The sequence below is a fragment of the Ranitomeya variabilis genome, chromosome 1 (genome assembly GCF_051348905.1).
Source record: "Ranitomeya variabilis isolate aRanVar5 chromosome 1, aRanVar5.hap1, whole genome shotgun sequence".
Lineage (NCBI taxonomy): Eukaryota > Metazoa > Chordata > Amphibia > Anura > Dendrobatidae > Ranitomeya > Ranitomeya variabilis.
The window spans coordinates 32,685,477-32,707,495 of NC_135232.1; the positions used below are offsets into that span (position 1 = coordinate 32,685,477).

At 42.8% G+C, this 22,019-nt stretch overlaps 1 protein-coding gene across 1 annotated transcript in view; it reads right to left on the reverse strand.

The window, feature by feature from the left end:
• LOC143804137 (class I histocompatibility antigen, F10 alpha chain-like) overlaps positions 1–22,019 on the reverse strand; it is a 94,604-nt gene that overhangs the window by 36,728 nt on the left and 35,857 nt on the right. The window contains exons 4-5 of the mRNA XM_077281923.1: positions 9,960–10,229; positions 3,694–3,792 (exon numbers count right to left, since the gene is read on the reverse strand). Coding sequence (XP_077138038.1) covers positions 3,694–3,792; positions 9,960–10,229 — 369 coding nt within the window. The remainder of the gene's footprint in view (positions 1–3,693; positions 3,793–9,959; positions 10,230–22,019) is intronic.

Sequence of the window (22,019 nt, forward strand, 5' to 3'; positions counted from 1 at the left end):
AATGGCATTAAGCACCGCTGTCCAATATGGGTTCAGACTTGGACACTGCCATAACATATGGAGAATTCCAGCCCCTCCACCCGGCACCGAGGACACTCAGAAGTCTGTCTAAGACCTGCTCTATAGAGCCGTTCAGGAGTCCTATATACTCTATGGAGTACATATATCTGCGAGAGTCTGCCCGGTTCACTCAGTGATAATTGGGGTATATATTCCATAATCACTTCCCATTTATCTTCCTCTATCCTTCCCAACTCCTCCTCCCATTTCCCCTGTGCTCTAATAGGATAATTATTTATAAAAGTATGCATTAGATCCTTATAAATGCCCAACACTACCCCTTTTGTTCCCCCCTGTGCGCAGACATAATCAATCAATATATCCTTGTGAATCTCCATATTCATCGTCTTGCTCTGTGTAACATAAGCATGCCGAAACTGCCCATATTGAAAATCTGTAGACCTCCAGTAGTCCATAATCCTCCTGCAACTTTCCAAAGGGCACCAGTCCCTTCACGTCCTGCACCTGAACCATGTACTGTATTCCCAGTCTCATCCAATTTTTAAATTCTCCCATTTTAACAAATTCCGGTAGAATCTCATTTTGCCATATCGGGGAAAAATTTCTCAAGTGCTCCAAACCCCTAATCTTTTTAATTGCCTCCCAGACTTTATGTATCAGCGCCAAAGTAGGATACACCAAACCCATCTTCCTGAAACTTCTTGCCTCCAACCCGTGAACCAAGGGAACCCTCTCCATCACCTGGACCAAGACCCTTTGTATTGAACCAGCCCCAGACACATCCCTCCACCCCCTCATCTTTTGGGCCTGAGCAGCTAAGTAATAAATCCAAGGGTTCGGAAGCGCCAGTCCCCCTCCATCCTTGGGCCTCTGCAATATCTCAAGTCTGATCCTCGGCTGCTTTTTCCCCCACACAAGATCCCTAAATATAGAGTCAATAGTACGAAACCACCACCTAGGGAACCAGGTAGGGGCATTGAGCAAGACTTACAACAGTTGGGGCATCAATATCATCTTAGTCAAATTAATTCTTCCCACTACTGAAAGATACAGTTTACACCATGCCCCTACTTTACTCAGCAGTGGAATCAGATTCAGATCTGCATAGCTCAAAATCGGGAGAGACACCTGAATGCCCAGGTATTTAAACTCTTGCACCACTGCCAGCCTACTACCCTCCCCCGATACTGGCAAATCAACAACACAATCATCTACAGCCACGACAGTGGATTTTTCCCAGTTAATTTTTAATCCCGATATAGACCCAAATGTTTTAATGATATCCATTGCTCTCAACAAAGACTCTCCGGAATCCTCCAAAAAACAGCAACACATCATCTGCATACATGGATACTTTTTCTTTTACCAAGCCATATCTGAACCCTTTAACCGAAGCCGCCCTCCTAATTGTCTGCGCTAAAGACTCCACTGCCAAAGCAAAAAGCAGCGGAGACAGTGGACACCCCTGCCTAGTCCCCCTATGAAGCGCAAAACTCAGACATTTGCCCGTTAACTCTGACCCTAGCGGTTGGGGAAGTATATAGCAACTGTATCCATTAAACAAAGGTCGGCCCAAAACCAAAGCGTTCCAACACCCTCCAAAGATACTGCCACTCAACACTATCAAACGCTTTACGCATGTCCAATGATACCACAACCCTACTGCCCCTATTGTCCGACGGCAGCTGCAAATTCAGAAAAAGTCTACGCAAATTAATTGCCGTAGACTTATTTGGCATAAATCCAGACTGGTCAGGATGAACAAGATCCTGAACCACACTCGCCAAATGGCTAGCCAAAATGTTAGCCAAAATCTTTACATCTACAGTCAGCAAGGAGATGGGCCTATAAGATTCCGCCAACCCCGGATCTCTTCCCTCTTTCGGAATGGCCACCACTACCACCTCCCTCATGGATGCCGGTAATTCACCCTCCTGAAGAGCCTCTTCAAAAACCTTTTGCAATCTGGGTGTGTTACCATCTCAATTAATTGTTTGTAAATTTCACTCGGGATACCATCTGCCCCCGGGGCCCAATTATTAGCCATAGATCTAATAGCCATTTCAATCTCTTTTGTTATGGGCATCTCCAGTCTCCCCCTATCACTGTCTTTAATACTCGGGAGCCCTGCTTCCTGAAGAAAACCCTCTGTCTCCCAATGAGTCCCCCAATCCCGAAGAATACAACTGATTATAGAATCGCCTAATTCCCCCAAAATACTGTGTCTCCCACATCCCTGACCTCATCAGTCTTCAATTTATATACATAAGACGATTCCCTCTGCGCCGCCACCACCACTGACAACAGATCCCCCACTTTTTCACCTTCATCATAAAATTGCGTTTTTTGGAAGGGCCTCCTCCTCTCCGCTTTCCTCAAATACACCTTATTAACCTCTTCCTGGGCACCCCTTAACCTACTGTGATTTTCTGCTGACGGGTCTAGTACTATATCCCGTTCCAACTTCTCCAAGGTTTCTATTATTTCTCTATCTTCTAGCTTAGATTTCGACCTACACCTGGAAATCTCTCGAAACAAGACACCCCTTAGGACCGCTTTCATAGCGTCCCACACCACCCGACTATCTGCACTCCCTTCATTAATCTGCCAATACTCCTCCAATTCTTCCTTTATAGTATGCATATTGATATATTCCAGCCATACCGGGTTCAATTTCCACCCAACTCCCTTCCCAATCTTCCCCCTATCCGTCTAATAGACAATTCTATAGGGCGATAGCAGGATGATTTTAAAGTTGATACTTTTGTATGGCTGCGAATGACGTTGTAAATTTCCCAATGGCCCTTGGCAGAAAAAGGTTTACCCACTTCTGTCTCATCTGAATCCTTTTTAGGAGAAGATCTTGGTACTTGCTGGCCTTTACTGGGCGCCCTGACACCTTCTTCACAGCAATTGAACCTTTCCCTTTGAAGTTCTTGATGAAGAATAATGGTTGATTTATGGGCAATCTTACAAGTAGCAATGTCCTTGCCTGTAAAGCACTTTTGGTGCGAAGCAATGATGACTGTACGTGTCTCCATGGTAATGAATGACTTTGCAATTTTTTGTATTTCACATGATCACTCTTCATAATAATCTAAAGTTAATGTCCCTATAAAAGGAAGCAGCAATCTTTGTGAAAACCAAAATTTGTGTCAGTTTCAAGACTTTTGGCAGCGACTGTATATGGGAGACATCAGAGCAGCTATTCTCCGACAACTAGCTCAGAGACAACTGAAATTCAGAGACAGCCTGCAGAGGATAAAACTGGAGAAAATTATAGGATACAGGTGATATAAAGGCCAGGGATAAGTGTTTTTCTTCATGTCCTCGCAGGACAGTGAGGGTGATCAATGAGTGGAACAGGCTGCCACGAGAGGAGGTGAGTTCTCCTTCAATGGAAGTTTTCAAACAGAGGCTGGACAGACATCTGTCTGAGATGGTTTAGTGAATGCTACATTGACCAGGGCTTGGACACGATGACCCTGGAGGTCCAACTACAAATCTAACTTTCTATGATTCTAGGACAGTTTATTCTGGACAGTCATCTGATATGACAGGTACACTTTACTGACGGGTGTGAAAGAAAAATTTGCCAAATGCATTCATCACATCTTTTACTGTTTATTTAGCGGAATATCTCATGATAAGTGCGGGATTACTGACACTTACTTCTATAGAAGATAAATCCACCAATGCCGAGAACAGCGACGACCACCAGAGCTCCCACCACAGCGATGACCCAGAACCAGACACTGGACTTCTCTGGTTCTAGATGGAAAACAGAAATGTAAATCTGATCTGTGGATTACACTGAGAGCGTCATGTATCAGCCTCACATTAGTCTCCTCCGCTGTAGTGATGACGTGTAGTGTTACAGACATGTGCACCCTCTACATTTCCATCTCTTAATGCAGCGCCCCCTTAGGACATGATCAGAGGTTGCAGATTTGTAGAAGATTTTCACTACTGATTCTGCACCAAAATCTGCAACAACGTCCCAGCGCTAAACTAGACTTAGTGTCACAAAACCTCAGTCACATGTAGTGGAATTTTCCACTGCAGATTTTCACATCCACAACATGGCGGATATGTCACCGGTCTGTCGGTGATTTCTGCCACATACGGTATTTAACCCTTTTGAAAATGAAATCTGCAAAAGATTTCATGTCTGGTGACCACTTGTATATATACACATCTCACATGCAATGACACTGCCATGACTGACTGTACAATATACTGCCCCTCCATACTACACTGACTTGTTCCTTATCATTCAGGCAGCAGAAACAGAAAAAACTTGAATTTCAAGAAAGACAAGAGGGAAGTGCAGGAAAAAGAAACCTTGTAAGTCCTGTGCTGTCCCTGTACTGAGAGGACGGGTGTCACATATTCCCCTGGCCGCGGTTCTGCACCGCCTGTCACTGATGTTGGGTGCCATCCTAATACTTCAGTGTCCTCTGAGCTCCTCCTGTATTGTCACCAGTGATTACAGTTTCATTTCATGTATTAATGGTCAGTGCCACCAACCCGACGGCTCAGCCTCAGCGCCCTGTGTCATTCTTTCCCTTACACTCACTCCCTGACCCATTATGATATAATGGCCAGATATCGTGTTATTCCTCAGATACAAGTGATATAATGGCCAGATATCGTGTTATTCCTCAGATACAAGTGATATAATGGCCAGATATCGTGTTATTCCTCAGGTACAAGTGATATAATGACCAGATGTCGTGTTATTCCTCAGGTACAAGTGATATAATGACCAGATATTGTGTTATTCCTCAGATACAAGTGATATAATGACCAGATATCGTGTTATTCCTCAGATACAAGTGATATAATGGCCAGATATCGTGTTATTCCTCAGATACAAGTGATATAATGACCAGATATCGTGTTATTCCTCAGATACAAGTGATATAATGTTAGCCCCCCCGCGTAAACCTGAAAGAAATATAGCGGGGGTCTCATGGCCTCATGGACCCTGTCATTTAATATGACTTTCTGTCAGAAGAAAGGTCAAATAAAGGTCAGGTCAGTCATCTCTGAAAGTGTGAAACTGGTTTTATCCAGTTTTTTCTGGTATGTTTGGCAGCTATTGTAACGGTTTTCTATTGGCTGTAAGCAGCTTTGCCGCTCTTTTTTTGAATATATACACACCTGTTTTGTGGTATCTGGTCATTCTGTCAGCGGAAGAAGATAAAGAAGACACATACCCCAGGATGGAGAATCTCCTGCAACAGCTCCTGACTAGAGCCGACGGCAAGGATGGAGCGGACTGGCTGAGGCAGTGCCTGGCTATGAAACCTATCTTAGCGCCTGCCGATGCTGTCCCTCATCCTCCAGAAGATACCCTTCGGTCGCCGTGTCAAGCCTCTCTGGTCCTGCCGACACCCACCGCTTCAGGGAGGCGCAGGAGGCAAAGGACCCCATACTCTCCTTCGGCGTCGCCGCCTGCTTCCAGCCGCAGTGTCCAAGAAGGAAGAAGGAAGTTGCGGCGCCGCCCTCCTCAGAATTCTCGCAGCCCAGCGCGAGACTTCCACCACGAGCGTCATGACAGAGCGCCGACCGCCTCATCTGAGGCGGCCGGGATGTCTTCAACACACAGCAGCCGTAAAAGCGCTGCGGTGTCATTGGATTCTACAACAGCGGTGGCTTCTGCTGCTGCGGTCCAGACCACCGGTTCGGGAGGATCCCCTGTCATCACACTCAGAAGAGGATGAAGAAACGCCGCTTACAGCAGCTTCCCATATGAGCTTGCCCAACATGGAGGGCTCGAGCTCCAGCTGCTGTATGGAGCAGAGAAACGACCAGCATTCATCAAGGGGTGAGACTTTCAATGTTTCTTTGTCTGTCCCACACTCACATTAAAAAGACATCATAAAGAAAGTGTTAGCTGAAACTTTAAAAGAAGCTATTCCCCCCCCCCTTGCTGTCACATCAGCTGTCACATCAGCTGTACACAGTGCTGCAATCTCTGACATTTCATCAGCTAACACCGCCCCTGTTAACTCTTTTAAAGAAGCTCTGACATGTGAGCTGTCTCCCTTAGGATTCCATTTAAGCCCTTCTGTTAAAGAGCTTATTTGGAATAATCATTTTATCCATCTTTAAATCTTTCAATAACTGGGTGCAAGCTTTTTCTGTTTTTGCTGCAGTTTTGGGTGAAAAATCTCCCCATTTCTGCAGCAAGATATTTCAGCACTTGGACATAATCCTGGAAGCTGGAATTATGATGAAGCTTTCAGGCACAAATTATCCGTTCACCCCTTCTAGTTCAAGTAAATGCGGTGTTTGTTTCGCTTTCAACGATTCCTTTTGTAAGTGGAACAACAACTGTAGATTCCGCCATGAGTGCTCGTTCTGTGGTAACTCACACCCTATGTCTAAATGTTTTAAGTAACAAGCAGCTCAACAGTCCTCACGTAAGGAGCCTAATTCAAAAAGCACAGATGCCAGTGATTCTGGCAAACATGTCAGTATGGCTAAGCAAATATCCCAACCAGGAGACCAGTGAGCTGCTTTTTAATCGTTTTTCTGAATGATTATTTATCCCACAATTTAAAGGGGCGGGTTGTTTTGTTGTTCCTAATTTACCCTCTTTAAAGGCTCACCCTGAGGTAGCTAGGGATAAAATTATTAATGAAATTCAATTAAGCAGAGTTTCAGGCCCTTTTTTAACCCCGCTGTTTGTTAATTTCCATATATCACCATTGGGTATTATGCCAAAAAAAAAAAAAAAATAGATGAGGGCTCTTTCCGGCTAATTCACCACTTATCCTCAAGAAATTTGGTTTTAATGCTTTAATGTCCAAGTCAGATATTAAGTCTGCTTTTAGACTTCTTCCTGTTCACCCGTGTGGATTTAATTCTTTAGATTTTTATTTTGATGACTGCTTTTTTTTTTTTTTTTTTTTTTTTTTTTTTTTGATAAGTGCCTGCCAATGGGCTTTTCTTTGTCATGTTCGTATTTTGAAAGTTTTTCTTAATTTCTTCATTGGGTTTTACAAACTAATTGTAAGGATGCAGGTATCCTCCATTATTTAGACGATTTTTTGTTTATCGGTCCTTATGGTTCCTCAATATGCGAAGATACCCTCAATAAATTTATCCAAATGTGTGAGCACTTTGGTGTTCCTATTGCTTAAAAAAAAAAAAAAAAAACAAAACAAAAAAAACAGTTAGTCTGCCTAGATCCCTCGAGTTTCTGGGAATCACTCTTGATTATCAAAAAATGGAATCTGACTTCCTGATGAGAAAATTTTTAAACTGCGCATTGCGTTATCAAATTTTTTAGCCAAGAGCAAGGTCACTCTTAAGGAAATTCAATCATTGTTAGGTCTATTGAATTTTGCTGTTCGCGTCATTCCTATAGGTCGGGCTTTTGGCAGAAGTTTATAGGATGCCACTAAAGGTGTATCTTCACCTCATTCGCATGTTAGTATCCATTCTGACCTAAAGGAAGATGCTAGAATTTGGCTCTCCTTTTTGTCAGAGCATAATGGCAGATCTTTTGTCTCTGGCGATTCTTTTCCCTTTCTTTTCACAGCGGATAGCCAGTGTGGCTTCAGTATTTTATTTGACTCTCATTGGATGTCCATCCAGTGGCCAATAAGTTGGGTGTCTAAGAAACTATCTTCAAACGTAATGTGTTGGAACTTTTATTTTCTATTTTTGCAGGAATATTTATTTGGGGATCACTAATGCAGAATTCCAGGATTTTACTCCTTTCCACTAACCAGGCAGTAGTTTTATTTTTTTTATTTTTTATTTTTTTTTTCTATCAACACGTTATCTTCTAAAAATACTTTTGCTGACAGAATTTTGAGACAATTGGTCTTACAATGCCTGAAAGCAAAGTTGGGAAAGAGCAAATTTCTTTTCATAACTGACTCTTTACAAAATCGTCAGTGGTCGAATTTTTTCCTGCAGGTTCCCAACGTGGATTCGGAAGGACCCTCTTACCCCTTTCAATTTGGGACATGGTTGCACTCTGATACAGTATTTTATCAAAAAATCGTTATCTAATAGATCATGGGCTGACTATTCGGCTGCATGGCTGAAATGGAACAATTTTTGCAACCTACATTATTTTGACCCAACAGTTTCTAATCCGGTAGCAGCACTAAAGTTTGCTGAATCGATAGTAGAAAACGGTTTGTCTTACTCGGCAATAGCGAAATGCCTAGCAGGAGTTTCATTTTTCCTTTAAACTTTCTGGCAGTATTGCTTTAACTAATCTTTTCCCAGTAAGCAGTTTTTAAAAGGCTTTAGGAAAACCAATTTTATACCTGACTCGAGACCACCTATTTCCCTGTCTTTATTGAAAGAATTGTGCTCCTGTCTCATCCACATTTATGTAAGTTTTGAGGAAGCCTTATTATTTAGCTCTATTTTTTCTCTGTCCTTTTTTGGAGCACTTCGCGTTGGTGAGGTGGTTTCTGTTAAGAAATCGGAGCCTTCGGGACTCATGATTTTGGATGTCCAGATTCATGAGTCGTTTTTTAATTTTATTTATAATAAAATTAAAGACAGATCAATTAGGCAGGGGATCTAGGTTGAACATTAAAGCAATCCATGTCTCAATCATTTGCCCTGTTGATAACATGGCAAATTGGATTAAGGTCAGACCTATGGGACAGGGCCCATTATTCATTCATAGTGATTTTTCTCCGGTTACGGTCTTTCAATTTAATTTTGTCCTAAAGAAATGTTTAAGCTTTTTGGGTAAAAAACACCTTAAAATCACATCTCATTCGTTTAGAATCGGAGCAGCTACGGAGGCCTCTAGGGCCGGGCTTTCTGATTCAGGGATAAAGGAATTGGGAAGATGGAACTCCAAAAGGTTCAAATTATATGTACGACATGATCTTTATGACTATTAATTATTGTTTTTCTTTCAGGTCCGCTAGTCATTTGGATAGTCGGACACTCTTTTATCTTCTGGGCCAGGAAGAGGGCCAGCCAACGATCTTATACTAAATATTTATCCTTTAATCCTTCTGATATTCAGGTCTGGTGGCATGGAGTTCGCGGCTTGAAATGGCATTGCCTGGTTGCTGAAGTGAAGAAATGGCTAATTAAATTTCCTTCCCCTGATTTAATTATATTTCATGTAGCTGGGAATGATCTTGGAAAAATCAGGACTCTTGACTTATTATCGGCCATTCGATCCGATATTATTTATCTTAAGCAAATTCTGCCTGATTCAAACTTCGTTTTTTCAAGATTATTCCCAGACTTTTGTGGCACAACAATTAATTTTCTTTTTTAGATAAAATCCGGAGAAGGGTCAATAAATCCATGGAAAAATTTTTTCTTTTAATTTCAGGGTTTTCATTCCGGCATTTGGATTTGGAGGGTTTTTTACTGGGCCTTTATAGGCCTGATTTGGTTCATTTATCTGATATTGGCCTTGATATTTTTAATTTGGACTTACAAACTATCATTGAAAAATGGCTGTGTGGTTTGGGGGGGGCCATGTCTCGCTGAGTCATGGCCTTGTGGGAAAATCACCCATGTCTGGGTGGATTGGTTTATTGGAAAAGTTTGGTACTTTGGTTTTATAATTTATGGAGTTTATTTATTGGTGATTAATTAATTTATGTAACCCTAAATAAACTACACGGCCATTTTTATCCACAATTAAAGCGTTTTGTGTTTTTATTGTATGAATGGGTTCTATGAGGCCATGGCCAGATATCGTGTTATTCCTCAGATACAAGTGATATAATGGCCAGATACCGTGTTATTCCTCCTGTACACACAGCACAGATTATTCTGCAGTTACTATTAGTCACGTACAGAACGGTTCAGGTGTTTCACATTAATTAGATGTTGTTGACTATACAATTACATGTCACAATAGTGATCTCCAGTCATGACATATTCCAGTATTACCCCATCATCCGCCCAGTATGGACACTACTCACCCCACACGATGTACAGCGGCTCCTCCAGACTGCGGTGATCCACATAACAGGAGTATCTGTCGCCATCTTTGGGGGTCACTTCCGCGCTGACCCTGATCTGGTAGGTGCCGTCAGGATTGGGGAGGACGTGTGTGGTCTCATATGAGTGAACCTCGTCCTTGTTCTTCATCCACTTCACATCCACAGCTCGGGGGTGAAATCCGTACACCTGGCAGTGAAGCTTCACGGTGTCACCTTTCTCCTGACCGGACACCTTCACCTGGGGCCGAACTGAGAGGGAAGAAGAAGGTATAAATGGGGTCTGTGCACCACGGATCTGATCTGTCTCCTGTCTGGGGGTCTCTACTCTCATACATTTCTGATAGTGACCCTGTCACCACACTGCAGCACTGACCGCTTATAACCACACGGCTCACAGTCCACTGTACAATTATGATTGGTATACATTCACTACACATACCAGGTCTATGATTGGCCGAAACGTCAATGTAAGCTGTTTATCACGGACTGTCCTTGACTGATAATAAATCCACAATTCTTGCACAGAATCCTACTGAGTGCGGAGCTTTACTGCTACTCGTATTACGATTGGAGCCGCACCTGAGCAGCCGCTACCAGATCACACGTATAGAGCACATGCCTGAAAATGATGAAAATTACGCACTTACGGGAGATGGACACCCAGACATACATCTTTGTGTCCCCCTCCAGTAGACGTACACTCCTGAAAATGTTGCACGGCAGAGCGCACGTTTGCTATGTGGACACCATTACAGGATATGGCCCGTCAGTGAATACGCCAACACAAGCCCCAACGGGGCCAACGCACGGCTGCCAGAACAATGCAAGAGCACCCGAAATCTGCCTGTGATCTCCGTAATGTCTCCTTACATGTATGACAATCGTCATTAACGGACCAGCTACTTATAGTTATGGACTCCACAAAAGTGGGGTCAAATGGGAATTTCTAGAAAACCACCACAAATTGAAATACCCAAACACAAAAATACGTAATATAAAAAATAATTAAATCTTTATTATGCAAAGTATAAAAACATTAGGCTAAAAACCAGATTCAAAAGGGGAAATCCCAACAAAGACAAGAGTAGTAATCACCCTATTATACTGAAACATAAATAAATACACTAATGCATAAATTAATCCTATACCATCTGATGTGAACAGCACTCGCATACAGCATTACATAAGTCATCTTGGGAACATGAACAGATTAAGGACAAGTGCTGTGGCTCCATCTAGTGGTTATGTGCAAAAATGCAGAACTTGAGGTAGATATAAGAACTGCTGTCCCAAGAATAAATATATGTAGGATAACATTAGTGTGCCACATTTACTGATTTATGGAAAAGTATGCATAATATTAAATTAATAAGTATAAATTATGGCTCAAGGGCCTGAAGAAATTAGAGAAAGTCAGCAAGTGCAGCACACCAGTTAAAGAGAGATATGGGGACGTTTCTTTTTATCCCTTTTTTTATTTCCATTCCCCACATTCGACACCATCATATTGAATCAATTGTAGATTATATTCAATAAAAATGTGTACATTATCACCTTCTTTTTGTATGCATATATACACTTCCATATTTTGTATGCATACACACACTTATATACATATATATTTATATACTTTGAATGATTTAATTTCTATATAACACTTGTAAAACATCCAGATGTATTTTCTGATGAAATTATTATTTTCAATTTAATTTTTTTTTAAATTTATATTATTTTCAATATTTAACACGTTGGCACTTTTAGAGGCACTTGCACTTTTGATTTTTCTCGCTTGTGTGGTTTATATGTCACATTCACGTGTGTTGTGTTTGTCTAATAATTGCCTGCACAAATTAAGGTGGCCATTTTACCAGATAAGCAATATGTGGATAGTGAATGTGCTTTAGATCAGCAGCGATATGTCCATCCTGAGCTTCCTGTTTCATCTTATGTGCTGAACGCTCGCGGTGTGTTGTCCCGTTTGGTGTCCATGGCGACGTGTCTGTCCAGCGATGTTCCGGACACTCCCCTTTCATTATAGGATGTCTGGGGGCGGAGTTACACAGGATGGCGTGTGACGCTGCTTCCTGGACGCCGCACATGTCACGCTACCGGGGAGCGGCGCTAAGCACTTACCCACGTAGGGTGTATACTCCCACCGACATATTCTATTGGCACACTCCCTTTCTTGTGGAGCTGGGGAACCAATCACGCATCGGGGGCGTGTCCTATATTCTTTACACTCAATACTGGGTAAGGGGGGCATGTAAAAGAGGGAGTTATTACAAACTAGATGGGGGCCGGATGCTATCGCATCGGGAGGGCGGTAATGTCACGGTGGGGCAGGCATGCGGCGCTGTTGTTGCCTAATGGCATCCTGTGATAATCTAATGACTTTTGCATCAGGGGACTCATGTGCTTGACGCCTCCGCTTATATGCATTGTTTTTGGCCCAGCGATGCTGTTGCTCTTCAAGAGTCTCATTTGCCCTTTGTTGTCTTCGATGTTGCGCCTTTGCTGTTTCCTTTCATTGTCATTGGCGTACTTTTTAGGAGGAGCCATGTTGACGATGATATTTGCTTTTTAAAGAGGTTTTCCGACGAACAAAAATTAATTTTAAAAATTGTCTGTGTCTGACCGTGTACACAACATACCACATCTCCTGGGCAGGGGAGGAAGCAAAAGACAATACTGACATTACAGCAGGAGATCGCAGAGGATACATTTTGTGAGGTAAAATATTTTTTAAAAACAGTCAGTGAAATATTTTACCTCACAAAATGAATCCACTGTGATCCCCTGCTGTAATGTCAGTATTGTCTTTTGCTTCCTCCCCTGCTCAGGAGATACCAATAAAGTATCGTGCAGGGCGGTCGGGTTGCTTGCTCGCAGCCAATGCCTGGATAATCCCCTCTGAAACTGAATGTAACTCCCATTCGCCATATGTTCTCAATCAATCCATGTCTTGTGGTTTATTAGAAACCTATATAAAACGCCTTTGGAACACTTGTTCATACCCTCTCTGAGGAAGTGACATGTGCGTAAGAGGGACAGTGGTAAATATGTAATCACAATCTATATACGTGTTTTGCAGGATGTTCTCACTTTTGCTTGTTATGACATAGCACTAGCACACACTTCTTCTTGCCTGATTACCTTCTCATTGAAATACGACTGTGATTTTTTGATTACTTGCTCTGTGCCCCCATATCTCTCTTTAACTGGTGTGCTACACTTGCTGACTTTCTCTAATTTCTTCAGGCCTTGAGCCATAATTTATACTTATTAATTTAATATTATGCATACAGTATTTTTCCATAAATCAGTAAATGTGTCACACTAATGTTATTCCTATATATATTTATTCTTGTGACTAGTGATGAGCGAGTGTACTCGTTGCTCGGGTTTTCCCAAGCACGGTCGGGTGACCTCCGAGTATTTATGACTGCTCGGAGATTTAGTTTTCATCGCTGCAGCTGAATGATTTACAGGAGGTTTGTATGTTTTCTCCGTGTTTGTGTGGGTTTCCTCCGGGTTCTCCGGTTTCCTCCCACATTCTAAAGACATACTGATAGGGAATTTAGATTGTGAGCCCCATCGGGGACAGCGATGATAATGTGTGTAAAGCGCTGCGGAATGTTAGCGCTATATAAAAATAAAGATTATTATTAGCCTGCTTGATTACATGTGGGGGTTCCCTAGTAACCAGGCAACCTCCACATGTACTCAGTCTGGCTAATAGCTGTAAATCATTCAGCTGTGGGGATTGGTGTTGAGCATTCCGATACTGCAATATTGGGTATCGGCTGATATTTGCTGTATCGGAGTTCCGATACTGAGTTCCGATACTTTTACAATATCGAATACCGGAATTGGAAGTTCCCATAATGCAATGAGCCAGTTTTATTCTAATCAGCCAATGAGGATCCTAATAAGTGTGGGCACATCCTGTTAGGCATGTTAGCCATGTTAACTAATGGCATGGCTGTGATTGGCTACTGAAATGATGTCATGATGCACTATAATGGAGTGTGGGCGGTGCGTGGGCGGAGACTGCGTGTCTGTGTGTGCGGGCAGGGTCTGTGCGGGCCTCTCGGGGGTCTATGCAGGCCTGCCGGGGGTCTGTGCGTGACCGTCAGGGGTCTGTGTGGGACTGCCGAGGGTCTGTATGGGCCTCTATGAATATCAGCCCGCAGCTGTCTGCGTAGCCTTTCTGGCTATAAAATATAGCTGTCACTGGAGGTCCTATAGAGCAGTGACATCACCCGATGTCACTGTTCTATAGGGGAGATGGTCGTGGGACACTCGTTATTAATTGGACTGCGGCGGACAGGGAGTAGATGGTTTATTATTTTACGTTTTTTGCAGGTGCTGAAGTATGGTAAGGATGGTTAAATTAAGAATAATAAAAGTTTTTTCTGGCTGTGTCTTTATTTTGTTTTTAACTCTTTCACTACTCTAGGATTAATAATGGATAGGCGTCTTATTGACGCCTCTCCATTATTAACCCGGCTTACTGTCACCTTACAATAGCAAGGTGACATTAACCCCTTATTACCCCATATCCCACCGCTACACGGGAGTGGGAAGAGAGGGGCTAAGTGCCGGAATTGGCACGGCTTACAGATGCGCCATTTCTGGGGCGGCTGCGGGCTGGTATTTGTAGCGGGGGGGGGGGGGGGGGGGCAATATCTATGGCCCCTCTCTAGGCTATGAATATCAGCCCGCAGCTGTCTGCGTAGCCTTTCTGTCTATGAAATATAGGGGGACCCCATGCGGGCTGATATTCATAGCCTGGGAGGGGCCATGGGTATTAACCCCATCCCAGGCTACTAATATTGGCCCTCGGCCGTCGGCTTTCCCCCTCTGGTGCAGAAAATTGCGTTGGAGCCCACGCAATTTTTTTCCCGTTTTTTTCTTTGAGTTCATTAATCAACATCGGCCTATCTATGGATATATCTATCTATAGATATATCTATAGATACATAGATGTTTCTATCTATATATCTATCTGGCTAATTTCACACATCAGGTTTTTGCCGTCAGGCACAACCCGGCGAGTTTTGAAAAAAAAGATCAGTTTTTTTTTCTGCTGGATCCGTTTTTATCTCATAGAGTTGTATTAGCACCGGATTGTGCCTGATGGCCACATGTTTCATCCGTTTTTTGACGGATCCGGCAAAAAACGGATGAAACATGTGGCCATCAGGCGCAATCCGCCGCTAATACAACTCTGAGAAAAAACGGATCCAGCAGAAAAAAAAGGATTGTTTTTTTTCAAAACTCGCCAGGTTGTGCCTGACGGCAAAATCGTGATGTGTGAAATTAGCCAGATAGATATATGCATAGAAACATCTATGTATCTATAGATAAATCTATACATAGATATATCCATAGATAGGCCGCTGTTGATTAATGAACATAAAGAAAAAAAACGGGAAAAAAAATGGAGTGGGCTCCCGCGCAGTTTTCTGCGCCAGAAGGGGAAAGCCGACGGCCAGGGGCCAATATTTGTAGCCTCAGAAGGGGATAATACCTATGGCCCCTCCCAGGCTATAAATATCAGCCCGCAGCTGTCTGCGTAGCCTTTACTGGCTATTAAAACAGGGAGACCCCCCCAAAAAAATGACGTGGGGTCCTCCTATATTTTATAGCCAGAAAGGCTACGCAGACAGCTGCGGGCTGATATTCATAGCCTAGAGAGGGGCCATGGATACTGGCCCCCCCAGCTACAAATACCAGTCCGCAGCCGCATCAGAAATGGTGCATCTGTCAGATGTGCCAATTCCGGCACTTAGCCCCTCTCTTCCCACTCCCGTGTAGCGGTAGGATATGGGGTAATAAGGGGTTAATGTCACCTTGCTATTGTAAGGTGACATTAAGCCGGGTTAATAATGGAGAGGCGTCAATAAGACGCCTATCGATTATTAATCCTAGAGTAGTGAGAGTTAAAAACAAAATAAAGACACAGCCAGAAAAAAGTATTTTATTATTCTTAATTTAACCATACTTACCATACTTCAGCACCTGCAAAAAACGTAAAATAATAAACCTTATACTACCTGTCCGCAGTAGTCCAATTAATAACGAGTGTCCCACGACGATCTCCCCTATAGAACAGTGACATCGGATGACGTCACTGCTCTATAGGACCTTCAGTGACACACTGACAGGAGACAATGGCTCCTGCAGTGCATCACTGAGAGGTTACTGTAGTTCACTGGACTCACTTTATGGCAATTGCTGTGTGGGAACTTTCTCACACAGCAGTGCCAAAAGTGAGACTAGGGACTATTTTTTTTACAGTGGCGGAGGAATACAGTGCGGAAGGATACCTTCCTCCCATCATTGTATTCCTGGGGTCCCTAGAGAGCGGTCGCATCAGCTGACGCTGCTGTTCTCCACGGGAGATCGTCATGGGACACTCGTGGATTTCTGCGGATCAGGGAGTATATTGTTTGTTTGTTATTTTAATATTTTTTACAGATGACACTGGCTTCAGGGATCAAAATGACAAGTGATGGTGAGTATGTACTCTATGTTATATGTACTGTATCTAATGTATGAATGTATTGTATGTAGTATGTATGTAGTATGTTGTATGTATGTATGTATGTATGTGGTATGTTGTATGTATGTGGTATGTTGTATGTATGTGGTATGTTGTATGTATGTTGTATGTATGTATTTATGTAGTATGTATGTATGTAGTATGTATGTATGTATGTATGTATGTATGTAGTATGTATGTGGTATGTATGTAGTATGTATGTATGTTGTATGTATGTAGTATGTATGTGGTATGTATGTAGTATGTTGTATGTATGTATGTATGTAGTATGTTGTATGTATGCTGTATGTATGTAGTATGTATGTGGTATGTTGTATGTATGTACAGTACAGACCAAAAGTTTGGACACACCTTCTCATTTAAAGATTTTTCTGTATTTTCATGACTATGAAAATTGTAAATTCACACGGAAGGCTTCAAAACTATGAATTAACACATGTGGAATTATATACTTAACAAAAAAGTGTGAACAACTGAAAATATGTCTTATATTCTAGGTTCTTCAAAGTAACCACCTTTTGCTTTGATGACTGCTTTTGCACACTCTTGGTATTCTCTTGATGAGCTTCAAGAGGTAGTCACCGGGAATGGTTTTCACTTCACAGGTGTGCCCTGTCAGGTTTAATAAGTGGGATTTCTTGCCTTATAAATGGGGTTGGGACCATCAGTTGTGTTGTGCAGAAGTCTGGTGGATACACAGCTGATAGTCCTACTGAATAGACTGTTAGGGTGTGTGTTCAGGATTGCATCAGGATTTGGTCAGGATTTTTCATCAGTATTTGTAAGCCAAAACCAGGAGTGGGTGATAAATGCAAAAGTGGAGCATATGTTTCTATTATACTTTTCCTCTAATTGTTCCACTCCTGGTTTTGGCTTACAAATACTGATGAAAAATCCTGACCAAATCCTGATGCAATCGTGAACGTGGACACATACCCTTAGAATTTATATTATGGCAAGAAAAAAGCAGCTAAGTAAAGAAAAATGAGTGGCCTTCATTACTTTAAGAAATGAAGGTCAGTCAATCCGAAAAATTGGGAAAACTTTAAAAGTGTCCCCAAGTGCAGTTGCAAAAACCATCAAGTGCTACAAAGAAACTGGCTCACATGAGGAGCGCCCCAGGAAAGGAAGACCAAGAGTCACCTCTGCTTCTGAGGATAAGTTTATCCGAGTCACCAGCCTCAGAAATCGCAGGTTAACAGCAGCTCAGATTAGAGACCAGGTCAATGCCACACAGAGTTCTAGCAGCAGACACATCTCTACAACAACTGTTAAGAGGAGACTTTGTGCAGCAGGCCTTCATGGTAAAATAGCTGCTAGGAAACCACTGCTAAGGACAGGCAACAAGCAGAGGAGACTTGTTTGGGCTAAAGAACACAAGGAATGGACATTAGACCAGTGGAAATCTGTGCTTTGGTCTGATGAGTCCAAATTTGAGATCTTTGGTTCCAACCACCGTGTCTTTGTGCGACGCAGAAAAGGTGAAGGGATGGACTCTACATGCCTGGTTCCCACCGTGAAGCATGGAGGAGGAGGTGTGATGGTGTGGGGGTGCTTTGCTGGTGACACTGTTGGGGATTTATTCAAAATTGAAGGTATACTGAACCAGCATGGCTACCACAGCATCTTGCAGCGGCATGCTATTCCATCCGGTTTGCGTTTAGTTGGACCTTCATTTATTTTTCAACAGGGCAATGACCTCAAACACACCTCCAGGCTGTGTGAGGGCTATTTGACCAAGAAGGAGAGTGATGGGGTGCTACGCCAGATGACCTGGCCTCCACAGTCACCAGACCTGGACCCAATCGAGATGGTTTGGGGTGAGCTGGACCGCAGAGTGAAGGCAAAAGGGCCAACAAGTGCTAAGCATCTCTGGGAACTCCTTCAAGATTGTTGGAAGACCATTCCCGGTGACTACCTCTTGAAGCTCATCAATAGAATGCCAAGAGTGTGCAAAGCAGTCATCAATGCAAAAGGTGGCTACTTTAAAGAACCTAGAATATAAGACATATTTTCCGTTGTTTCACACTTTTTTGTTAAGTATATAATTCCACATGTGATAATTCATAGTTTTGATGCCTTCAGTGCGAATGTACAATTTTCATAGTCCTGAAAGTACAGAAAAATCTTTAAATGAGGTGTACCCAAACTTTTGGTCTGTACTGTATGTTGTATGTATGTAGTATATAGTATGTATGTAGTATGTATGTTGTATGTATGTAGTATGTATGTGTTTTTTTTTACATTCAACACATTAGCCGGATGATGGGACTACTACTGTCCCATCATTGGCTAATGTGTCAATCACTGTCATTGTAGTAGGCATAGCTCGATGGGACTTGTAGTCCCATCGGACGATGCCTGTACACACCCGCACAGACCCCTGGCAGGCCCGTACAGACCCCCGAGAGGCCGGTACAGACCCCGCCCTCACACACAGACACGCACAGTCTCCGCCCATGCACCGCCCACACTCTTCCCCCCTCCCGAACTGGATGTGCAAGGAAAGAAAGGGTTTATTTTCAATCCGATATTTGTGTCCCATTGACTCGCATTGGTTTCCGGTATCGGAATCGGCGATATCCGATATTTTTTGGGTATCAGTCCGATCCAATATTTCCCGATATCGGAAAGTATTGCTCAACACTAGTGGGGATGAAAACTAAATCTCCGAGCAGTCATAAATACTCGGAGGTCACCCGAGCGTGCTCCGGAAAACCCGAGCAACGAGTACACTCCCTCATCACTACTTGGGACAGCAGTTCTTATTATATCTACCTTAAGTTCTGCATTTTTGCACATAACCACTAGATGGAGCCACAGTACTAGTCCTTAATCTGATCATGTTCACAAGATGAGTTATGTAATGCTGTATGCCAGTGCTGTTCACATCAGATGGTATAGGATTAATTTATGCATTAGTGTATTTATTTATTTAAGTTCCAGTATAATAGGGTGATGACCACTCTTGTCTTTGTTGTAATTTTCCCTTTTGAATCTCTGTTTCATCCCAAAGTTTTTATACTTTCCATAATAAAGATTGAATTACTTTTTATATTCCATATTTTTGTGTTTGGGTTTTTCAATTTGTGCTGGTTTCTATTTATATTTATTTAGTTGCCAATCTCGTGTCAGTACAATGATACGTCATTGATATTAACCCCTTCCTGACATGGCGATTTTACATTTTTGTTTCTGTCTTCCCTTCTTATAGGAGCCATAACTTTTTTTTTCCGTCTATAAAGCCGCATGAGACCTTGCTTTCTGCAGGACAAGTTGCACTTTTGAATGACACCGTCCATTTCACCATGAAATTTAGGAAACAGGAAAAAATGGTAAGTGAAGAAAAATTGTGAGGAAAAAAAATTAGAAAATTCTAGAATAGCTTTTTGTTTGTTTTTTATAGCATTCATTACAGGGTAAAAATGATCCAGCAGCACGATTCTCCAGGTCAGTGCGATTACAGTGATACTAAACATGCAGAGATTTATTAAAGATTTTGGAAATACTTTAACCCCTTTCTGTCATTGGACGTACTATTCCGTCCATGTGGGGTGGGCCCTACTTCCCAAGGGCGGAATAGTACGTCCAGAGCGATCGGCCGCGCTCACGGGGGGAGCGCCGCCGACCGCAGCCGGGTGTCAGCTGACTATCGCAGCTGACATCCGGCACTATGTGCCAGGAGCGGTCACGGACCGCCCCCGGCACATTAACCCCCGGCACACTGCGATCAAAAATGATCGCAGTGTTCCGGCGGTATAGGAAGCATCGCGCAGGGAGGGGGCTCCCTGCGTGCTTCCGAGACCCTCGATACAAGGCGATGTGCTCACCTTGTACCGAGCGTCTCCTCCCTGCAGTCCCCGGATCCAAAATGGCCGCGGGGCTGCATCTGGGTCCTGCAGGGAGGTGGCTTCACAGCGCCTGCTCAGAGCAGGCGCCGGGAAGCCTCCTTGCTGTGCATGTCAGATCGCTGATCTGACATCGTGCACAGCAAAGTGTCAGATCAGCGATCTGTCACTTTACAGTGATGTCCCCCACTGGGGCAAAGTATAAAAGTAAAAAAAAAAAAAATTACATGTGTGGAAAAAAAAATAAAAAATTCCTAAATAAATAATAATAATAAAAAAATATTGTTCCAATAAATACACTCCTTTATCTAAATAAAAAAAACAAAACAATAAAAGTACACATATTTAGTATCGCCGCGTCCGTAACGACCCGACCTATAAAACTGTCCCACTAGTTAACCCCTTCAGTGAACACCGTAAAAATAAAAAAAAAACACACAAGGCAAAAAACAACGCTTTATTATCATACCGCCGAACAAAAAGTGGAATAACATGCGATCAAAAAGACGGATATAAATAACAATGGTACCGCTGAAAATGTCATCTTGTCCCGCAAAAACGAGCCGCCATACAGCATCATCAGCGAAAAAATAAAAAAGGTATAGTCCTCAGAATAAAGCGATGCAAAAATAATTATTTTTTCTATAAAATAGTTTTTATCGTATAAAAGCGCCAAAATATAAAAAAATGATATAAAAACATAAAAAAATGATATATAAATGAGGTATCGCTGTAATCGTACTGACCCAAAGAATAAAACTGCAACTGCTTCATCCATTTTACCAAACGCAGAGCGGTATAAACGCCCCCCCCCCCCCCAAAAAAAGAAATTCATGAATAGCTGGTTTTTGGTCATTCAACCTCACAAAAATCGGAATAAAAAGCGATCAAAAAATCTCCCATGCCCGAAAATGTTACCAATAAAAACATCAACTCGTCCCGCAAAAAACAAGACCTCACATGACTCTGTGGACCAAAATATGGAAAAATTATAGGTCTCAAAATGTGGTAACGCAAAAAATATTTTTTGCAATAAAAAGAGTCTTTTAGTGTGTGACGGCTGCCAATCATAAAAACCCGCTAAAAAAGTAAATCAAACCCCCCTTCATCACCCCCTTAGTTAGGGAAAAATTTAAAGGGCCACTGTCACCCCCTCCAGCCATTATAAACTAAAAGAGCCACCTTGTGCAGCAGTAATGCTGCAGTCTAACAAGGTGGCTCTTTTAGTTTTTGATTCCGTTATTCCCTCAATAAAGCGTTTTAAAATTTGCCCTAACTACCTGTCTGTAGACCTGGAGGCGGTCCAAAGCCTCCTCTGTGAATCTCCCAACGGCCGTCACTCTTCTCTTCTGGGGATGTGGTCGCCACCCCCTTCGCGCTGTTTCTTCTTAAATCCGGCGCCTGCGCTGTGCGTGCCTGCCTGTGACAGGCGCAGTCTTCCGTCATAGGTCAGATGCAGGGTGCCTGACTGCGCCTGTGCGGGCAGTGCGGCCACCCTGTTGCTGAATCCCCGCCCCGCACTGTGTTATTCATTATGCACAGTGCAGGGCTGGGGTTCCTGGGCATGCGCACTGCGCTGTTCAGACGCTCCCCCAGCTCAGACGCTCCCCCAGCTCCCCCGCC